This window comes from Teleopsis dalmanni, chromosome 1, assembly GCF_002237135.1.
Source record: "Teleopsis dalmanni isolate 2A chromosome 1, ASM223713v2, whole genome shotgun sequence".
Classification (NCBI taxonomy): domain Eukaryota; kingdom Metazoa; phylum Arthropoda; class Insecta; order Diptera; family Diopsidae; genus Teleopsis; species Teleopsis dalmanni.
The window spans coordinates 229,371,396-229,380,757 of NC_051846.1; the positions used below are offsets into that span (position 1 = coordinate 229,371,396).

The 9,362-nt window shown below is 27.7% G+C and overlaps 2 protein-coding genes across 2 annotated transcripts; both read right to left on the reverse strand.

Moving 5' to 3' along the window:
• Window positions 1–937: 937 nt before the first annotated feature.
• On the reverse strand, window positions 938–3,305 carry LOC119667952 (protein tipE-like). The gene is made up of 4 exons (XM_038077302.1): window positions 2,817–3,305; window positions 2,530–2,725; window positions 1,323–1,496; window positions 938–1,233 (listed from the first exon to the last, which is right to left on the reverse strand). The coding sequence occupies exons 1-4, from the start codon at window positions 3,031–3,033 to the stop codon at window positions 993–995; spliced, it is 828 nt and encodes a 275-aa protein (XP_037933230.1). The 5' UTR covers window positions 3,034–3,305; the 3' UTR covers window positions 938–992.
• A 616-nt stretch (window positions 3,306–3,921) lies between these two features.
• On the reverse strand, window positions 3,922–8,815 carry LOC119667953. The gene is made up of 2 exons (XM_038077303.1): window positions 7,025–8,815; window positions 3,922–4,102 (listed from the first exon to the last, which is right to left on the reverse strand). Exon 1 carries the CDS (start codon window positions 8,382–8,384, stop codon window positions 7,035–7,037), a length of 1,350 nt encoding a protein of 449 aa, XP_037933231.1. The 5' UTR covers window positions 8,385–8,815; the 3' UTR covers window positions 3,922–4,102; window positions 7,025–7,034.
• Window positions 8,816–9,362: the final 547 nt, after the last annotated feature.

The following is a 9,362-nucleotide window of genomic DNA, read 5'->3' on the forward strand; positions in this document are numbered from 1 at the left end:
AGCCTCTTCTTAAGGATGCTTGTAGATTTGTTTGTAACACTGCTGCAAATTGTCAAATTGCAAATATCAATCCGCTATTATCACAAACAATTTTTACAGATGGCTATTGAATTTTATAGTCCCTTAGTTAATTGGAGACCTTAGAACAAGTTTCTTGAAGCAACGGAGTTTCTTGTTGTTTTAGAGACTTTAGCAAGAGACTTATTGTTTTTTTTTGCTCACTTCAGAGCTGTAGATTATAGGTAGCATTTTATTAATTATCAAGAATTTTTATTGACACATCAGGTCGTTAAGTTTTCAATACAAATAAAAATTAATGAACAAATACCCTTCGTTATTCAATATTATTAAAATTTATCAATCATAAATATTTTGATCCACCTCTTAGATATGTACCTGTACAAATGATCTCAGAGTTGTGTCGAAATATTTGTAATTAAAAATTTCTATAACATTAAATAGTGTTTTTTGAAAATAATTTTTATTAGTATTATACTTATATACATGTATATTTGTAGAATTAAAAAAAAATGTTTGTTTACATAAAAAATCGAATAAATACCTCTATAAATTTTTTTTATATTAGATCTTATGTTATAAACTTATTTTGTTAACAAAATAAGATTTAAGAATTTAAATACCTCATTTTATTAGACCGCGCATTTTCATTAAAAATATTTTTTAATAAAATTAAATTGAAAATAACAAAATATGTGTACATAATATACTTATCAATGTTATTAATAACGTGTAGTATATAATTTATGATAGGACATACAAATGTACTTAATTATGAAATTCTTATTAAATTAACAAAAATATTAATAAAAATACATTTATGTATTTATAAAAATTAAAAGCAATCAACTACACACAATATAAATATCAAAAATGCACATAAAATTTTATATTCTCATTAAATAAGACAAACGTAATGATCGGTCGTGTTAAAGTTTATGATAGATATATGATTTGATGTTGCATATATAAACTCACTCTTCCTTAGTTGGAAATTTTTCAGCATAAACTCTTGAAGATTTATTGCATGCTTTATCACAACATGGACAGTACCAATAGCTTAAGACACCAATTGATATTGCAAACAGCACATTTGGTATTATCAATGATAATACAAGATGATATAAATTATTTTCCCACGAATAACGTCCTATAACCACTTCTGGATAGGCTCGACTATAAAAGCATGGAAATGGTTCTCCAATATGTGTAAAACTGTTAAATAAAAAATATAATATATATTAGCTTTTCTGGAATAATGAATATATTTTTTATTTTTATTGCCATTAAAGCATATGACCTACCCATACTGTCTCGCGAAAACACTGCAATTTGTTGTTGGCGGATAACCGCAACCCTCAGAATTGATCAGAAATTTAGTATAACTAACGTCCCAAACAACTGTATCCAAATCTTTCGGATTTTTTTCCCATTCATTAAATGGTATTCTTGTATAGTTGACATATAGTTGATGGCACCTAAAATAATTTAAATAAAATTTATTATTAAAAGTGAATGTATATAGTGAATATATTGTATTAACATATATAAATTCTAAAATATTAATAAACAAAATATTTTTTTTTTAACGGGAACATTTTTTTTTGTTTTTTAAAAAATTTTTTTTGAACCAATATTTCGACTATATTCTATAGTCATTTTCAGGATACTTCAGGGTTAGTACCTGATGGTGGTGCTTATTTTAATTAATACAAACTATTATATTTACTGGAGAGGTGAACGACTTGGGTAATGAGCACTGATTCTGAGCTTCAAATTTTGCAGAGTAAGAGTTGAACCCTTGGTACTTGCATTTTGAAAAATTTATTTACGAATAATTAAATATAACAAATTATTCCGAGACCATTGTTGATGGGTCTTTTGTAATACTTGAAACAGCTGCATGGTCAGCCAAAAATTAAACTAATTAAAATATTAAAACAATTAATATTGTTGTAGTTCACTACTTTTCGAAACCTCTCTAATAACAGTTAAAATTGTTAATTGTTAAAATCTAACAATTTTTATCAAAACAACTAAGTGTTTTGTAAAATGTAATACAAATATATTACAAATATATTTTCATCTAAAATTAACGTTATTAAATCTTACATATCTGTAAAATTGATTATAATTGGTGTTGTGCAAATAACTGGGATTATTGAGTTATTATAATAAAGATAGTTTTATGAAAACCGATTCAAATGCAAATATTATTTAGAGCCTCAATATATAATCAGTAGAACTTTTATTTAAGCCATGTTTGCATTAAAACTTATAAATATTTCTATATGCGCTCAGATATTAGTAATTATTTTAATTTGAAAATTAGTTGACAATACTTCTTAACTGTTTCTTTTTTGATTTCTTTTTTAAATATTATATCAATTCCTGGTCCATTATTTGGACTTAATAAATTATAAAGAATAAAAATTGTACTGATAGTGTGAGTTAAAATCATAAATATACTACTTTAATAAAGTATTTATTATTTCATTGATAATCTCTTACTTGGTGAGTGATGATGTGCAGCCTTCTCTGCATGAACTCCATGAACAATTTTTAATACCTTCTGCATAGACATGATCAATCACAATACATGTAACAGGCACTGGATCGTAGTCTGCAATAATTGTTGATATTGCAGGATCGACAACAAATGGAATTAAGAATAAAAATGCGAAAACAGATAAAATAGCCGTTGTACCTGTAAAAATAAAATAAAAATAAAAATAAAAATAAATATTAATTTATTAATTTATTAATTAAAACACAAAAACGTTTTGCTTTAAATTTACCAAGACAAACTGATGTGTAAAACTTTGCTTTTTCCAGTATGGTTTCAATCTCGAAATCATCCTTCTTGCCTCTAGATGGTGGTATAGAAGACTTACTCGATTTACTACTATTGAGACTTATCTTGCTGCCTGTTAAACTATGTGCTGATAATGTCGATGGACTTGTGGGCAGCGACATAGTAGTTGTAGCTGTCGAACTTTTCTTCATTGGTGCCATATAATTACGAACGAGGGGTGTGTCACACGAAAAACGATTTCTAATAAAAGCGTTCCTTAAAACCAAATAATATGCTTACGTTTTTGTTTTTTGTTATAAAAAGCGCTGCGTTTTATTTATATAAAATATTGCTTAATTACTTAATTTTGTTTTTAGAATATCTCAATTTTTATCTGCCATATTTAATTGGGTTTTAATTAGAAATCGAACACAAATTTTCTAAAAGTTTTTTTTTGGAAGTTGTTTCCCGTTTAATTTGTTCCTTGTTTTTTAAACATACACGGTAATATATATTTAATAATCTTACTGACTTTGTATGTATAATTTTATATTTTATTGATATACCAAAATGTTTTTGTTGAATTTGTTATTTTATATATAGCGCTATTTTTAATTATTTTATATATTATATATTTTGGTTTATTTTAAGTTAATCAGTAATTATAATTAATATTTATCTAAAGGATTGTTTTGTCGGTTTCTTGGTTTTAGACCGTTTTCTAGCCTTTACTATAATTTTTTTCTTGTCGTCTAATGTTTTTTTTTTGTGAAATATTTTAAAATCTTATTTTTGAGTTTTAAAATTTATATTTTATTTTTTTTTATCACGCATCCCTCTAAACCGTTTGATTTTCGTTACGTATTTCGAAAGTGTATCTGTGGAAATGTGTATGAGTGTTTTGAGCGTTCAACTAATTTTAATTGTAAAAAACTAAACTATAAAGTGGAAGTTGATTTCCTAATAAAAATTTCATTTAATATTATGATTTAAACAATTATAAAAATATTTATTTTTAAAGCTAATATTGTCTGAATCGTATATAAAAGTTACAAATATAGTAACAGTGTTTTTTCTTGAAGTTTTTTTTCTTGAAGTTTTTTTTCTGTTTTGAATGTTTTGTGTTTGTGGTTATTGCAAGCTTTTTTAAGTGATGAATTTATTAAGTTAAAAAACACGAAGTAATAATATGCAAATTCTTGCTTTTGAAGTAATTTAATTAATTAAATTATTGTAATGCAAAAACACCAGCTTGATGAGTTGGACTGTCTTCTTGTAGTAGAGGAATGCCTGAAATTAAACAAAAATACTGTTAAGTATAGAAATAAAATATATGATAGTTCTGGCGTTCTTTCAGAGCTCAATACTACAATTATAGTGAAAACTTTTCACTATTAGAATATTTCAATATATTCACTTGAATTTTATATATATAATTTATATGATTACTGTTTATTAATAATAATATTAATAGTGTATTTTGATTAGTCATATACTCATAATCTGTGTTCTTTAAATATTTGTTCTTATTTGGATTTAATTAATCGTATATGCTATAGGAAATACCAGCACCAATGTTTGAATTTGAACCTTTCCAAATTTAAAACACTTAGCCATGTTTAGCCAATTGACTCTTTTTTGTTAATTTCTTATTATTTTGGTTTCAATTTTATCAGTTGTTATTATTTTTGTTATTTTAGTTTTTATTGGTTTCTAAAAAATTAATTTTTCGTGTTATATTATAGCAAACGCTTCAATTAAAGCTATATATGCTTGTATTAATTATTATGGTTCTGTTGTAAGATACCAGTGTTATCCTGTTCAGAATAGTTTTTATTGAATTTAAATTAATTTATTAAAATTAATTTAATATTTAAAATGTTAAGTGCTAATCATTTTAATTTACTATTTAAAGATTGTAAAGTATTAAATTGTTAATTGGTTACTTCGCGATTTAAATATATATTTTAATGAATTTCAGATAAATAGGCTTAAAAAAATATAAGTGGTATACTTGTATATATTTGCTTGAAAAATTCGTTAATCGAATACTATATATTTCCAGTTAATTTATTTTGTTGTTACCACTTTACACTATTATTGTTTGTAATTTCAGTAATAGTGGCCATAGTTCAGTAGATAGTGAATAGTGACAATTCAATAAACACCGAATATGATCACAGTTCAGCAGCAATTATTTATAAATCACAGTCAGTCATTGTGATCATAGTAACAATTGTGTAGCAAACAATGATTGCGACCACAGTTCAGTAAACGGTGATTGAGATGATAGTTCAGTAAACAGTGATGTGATCATAGTTCAGTTAACAGTGATTGTGATCACAGTTTAGCAAATAGTGATTGAGATTGCAGTTCAGTAAACAGTTGTTGTAATCACAGTTCCGCACAGTAGCCACTTTGCCACAAATTGTATGTAAAAATAATATATATATACATATATATATCTATATATAGGTATATACATATAAAGTATATAAATATATATATATAGGTATATATATATATAAAGCATATAAATATTTTAATTGTAAGTATAAAAATAATTAATATAATTGATGTTTTGTGGCAAAGGATGAATAATTGTGGTAAAGGAGGTCTTTAAAAATTTTAATTGCTCAAAAAAATTTGTTTTACTATATAATACACAAAACGATACTAAAACAAAAAACAAGATAACTTATTACATGAACCAACTTTTTCATACATTTTACAAGATATTACAAAAACAACAATAACACACAGAAATCGTTTCATTTTTCTGTTTAAAAAAAAAACACCCGACGTTTTCAAAAATAATAGTTATTTTTGAATTTCTTGTTTGTAAGGCAAAAATAATAATTATTTGAGTCTATGAGTCATTTGTGTGTGAAACAGTGAAAGTCACATAAAAATAATTAGTTTTGAAAAATATATAAAGAAAATTAATATTAAATTAATATTTTTTGTGTTTTACTTTAAAATGCGAATGATAAGAGTGATTAATTAATTTTTATTTTTTTCATAATAAGTAACAGTTCGTGCATCATACTGATTCTTGGATCACAGTTTTACTCATCTCTTCTATTACCTCCATTGCTTAATTTTGTTTTTAATTTTTTGAGTTGTTACGTAGAAAATATTTTAAAGTCGGTTTTGTTTTTTAAGGTTTCAATTCCTAATATAAGGAATTCTCCTGATGAAGATAAAAGCGAATTTGCCAAAATATGTATAGTAATATACAAAAAATATGATCGAAATAAAAGTTATAATTCTAAAAAACAAAACCGACTTTATCACTCCATTGTCACTAAGTCAATATTCCAATGATGTATATAACCAAATGCTATAAAATTTGGTTTTCTATGAAACATCCTTGTTAAATAACTTGTATTCAGATACTAGTACCATTCTATATATTTATATATATTAAGATTACTGGTCTTTAATGACATAGAAAAGAAATTAAAATAAATTTTACACTCGTAATTATTTATTTTCTTAAAAAAATATTTAATATATAAAACTAATTTGCTTATAAAAATAAAGAAGTTTTAGTTAAAGGACATTCTCAATTAGTCTTTTATTGCTTAAATAGCAATGAAGTAAAATGTGAAACATATTTTTACGTTCATGCAAGCATTTGTTAAGATTTGGCGCAAATAATAAATTTTCTGAATACAAATTATACCCATTGGAGCACCAAAACTGGACCGAGCTTAGCGATAAATAAGCAAGAAAGTGTCCTGACATAAAAACTGTTTTATTTACACACTGACACATTGACACTGGCTGGCATGGCAATTGTTTTCGTACAAATTTTGTACAAAATTTGTAGAGAAAAATGGCGTAAAACATGCGATTTAAGTTGACTTAAGTACAAAGGACCTAAAATATCCTGCGAGTAGTGACGCAATAAAAGCAGAAAAATTAAAGTAATTTTATGCTGCGCCAAAATTCACTGCTTACCGAAAATTTCAAAGAAATGAAAATAAATATAATAAAGGAAAAAACAATGACGCATTAATAAATTACATAAATTAGGACACTCGTATCGTTTGAAATTGATTGTATTGATATTATAAGGGAAAATAAGATTTTTGCCTTGGATAAGATTATCCTCGACATAAAACTAATCACATATGCGTTTCAATAAAAATATGTCTTTAGCGTATTAATATTGAATAAAAGTAATAAAATGTTTTTTAATCTTACGTGACGGATCTCATAGTGCCATAACTTCGTCACCGCCTCCTCCACCAGTATCGCCCAAATTATTTTGTGAGCCCATGTTATTTTTAGCTAATATTGTGTCCGTATCCACACAGCCTTTAAATCGCATTTTCGCATCATCCCCCACATAAACCGTTTTTTGACATAACAATAGCACAAGACAGGACACAACGAAGAGAACTGATGGTACTATTGAAGCAACAACAAATTGCCTGTAAGTAACTTCCAAATCGAAACGTGCAACAACAATATCCTTCTTTAATGGTGAATAAAAACATGGAAAGCGTGCTCGGGCATTGTGATCGCTACCATCGCGTCCGAAATCCTTAAGAAATTCTTTGCATTCATCCATCAGCGTATTTACGCAACCTTCCAAATTAATCATTAATTTTGATTCATTGGATATGGTCAAATCGACATCAGGTGGTGCAATTTCTGGAATTGGTACAGCAACAGATGCATGCAAATGACTGAGATATGTAAAGTTTGTCAAATCAGTCAACATATTGTGTTCCAGTGTGGAGCCATTTATGCAATCAACAGCTTCCACTCTATCTGATGTATTTTTAATGAAATAACATGAGGTCATTACTACATTATCAGCAGATTCATTCCAAACTTCCTCTTCGGTATCTGCATTTATTGCATTTTGACACTGCGAAAGATACACCTTATCGCCACTTAGTACCACAACATTTTTATTACGAGTTGGTATATCCACACAACGTCGATCACAGTTGTATGGCGTGCGTATTTTCCTACATGTGCCACGATTGCATGAGAATAACCCACTTATATCCATGCAATTTATTTTACCACGCCGCCCGGAACACTTAACTGGTGAATCACTATTATGAAAGACACATTCAAATGCATCCGTTATATTCAGACACTGTCCTGCGGTGCAATTAAAAGTACCTGTCAAATTTTTGCATTCATCATTGATGCAACGCGCTTTATCGGCACGGTCCTGATCAATGCCATAGCATGTTTTATTCGCTGAGTTCGTACAATTTTGGAAGGTAATGTTAGTGCCATTATTACGTAAATTCACATAGATTTGTATGCAGGCGCCCGAAGTTTTACTCAGACACCATTCACCACACGAACCCCATTCACAGTTGTCCTTGTTGACAGCACGTGTTGTTGTGCACATGACTGGAGTTGGATCGATACCACTTTTGAAAGCGCGCGTTGATGGCATATAAATGGCAACTGTCAAGTACACCAATGCCACCGAACTGAGCACAAGTGTCATTTGACATACGCATATAGTGCCACATATGCGATTATCTTGCGGTGGCACAATTAAATCTTCGCTGGGCACTTTTTTCTTGCCCATTTCGTTAATGTATTACTATGTTTAGGATAGTATTAGAAAAGTGCTAATAGGGCGGGATAGAAGAAGTTAGTAAAAAAGTAAAAAATTGCCTTTTTGGCAATGCAGGTATATACGTCTAACGTTATACCTTTTAAACTAATGGCATTAAGGCATTAGGGTACCCTCATATTGGTTTGGCGAACATATCTATGGCAGCTAAAACAGAGAAAATCGTAGGAAATCTTTTGATTACTTTTATTTTTCTCTTATTTTTATTATCGATTAAGCGTGATTGTGTTTTGCTGAGTTGAGGTTATGCGATTCACTTTTAATGGCTGTGGCTCAGGTGGCCGCCGTCATTTGATTGAGCGTTTCAACTTATATAACAAAACTGCTTATTGCGTGAAATATTAAAAATTTTTCATTTCAATTTTTACTCTCATTTAATTCAATTATTTAATAAACTTTTATTTACAGCTAATGACGTTTTAATAAAATTTAGAATGCAATATTTTGCAGTATTGATTTTTATTAGCCTGCTGCCTTGCACTACTTTCTACTGCAAATACTGAATTTTTTTTAATTGAGCATTTATTTTTCATTGAACGGAACTTTATGCGAATAACTGCAATATGTTTACTTATATATTTTTATATTTTGTTATATTTATTAAAATATTAAATTTTTTAATATTTTATTTGAACTTGAACACTTTTTCTGTTTTTTTTTCAAACATTTTTATTGCTATTTTGTTCCACTCAAATTTTTGTTGCAGTTTTTCCTCAGGCTATACTGGCAACTAAATTACTTTTTTAGTTCGTTGTTACAGATTTGTGACGTCCCGACCATCGACAATGTGTCGGATATATGCGAAAGGTCTGTGATATTTTGGCACGAGTAACACCAAGAGATTTTTATATTGCAAAAGCTAAAATCAAATCAGTGCGCGCGCACCCCATACAAAAATCAATAAAATTTTATTTCTCTCATAAGGTTTTG

Coding starts and splice junctions, on each gene's coding strand:
- LOC119667952 (XM_038077302.1), bottom strand. CDS start 3,033: ATGGCACCAATGAAGAAAAGTTCGACAGCTACAACTACTATGTCGCTG. Junction 2,726..2,816: donor TTACACATCAGTTTGTCTTG/GTAAATTTAAAG, acceptor TTATTTTTACAG/GTACAACGGCTATTTTATCT. Junction 1,234..1,322: donor GTTTTCGCGAGACAGTATGG/GTAGGTCATATG, acceptor TTTATTTAACAG/TTTTACACATATTGGAGAAC.
- LOC119667953 (XM_038077303.1), bottom strand. CDS start 8,384: ATGGGCAAGAAAAAAGTGCCCAGCGAAGATTTAATTGTGCCACCGCAA.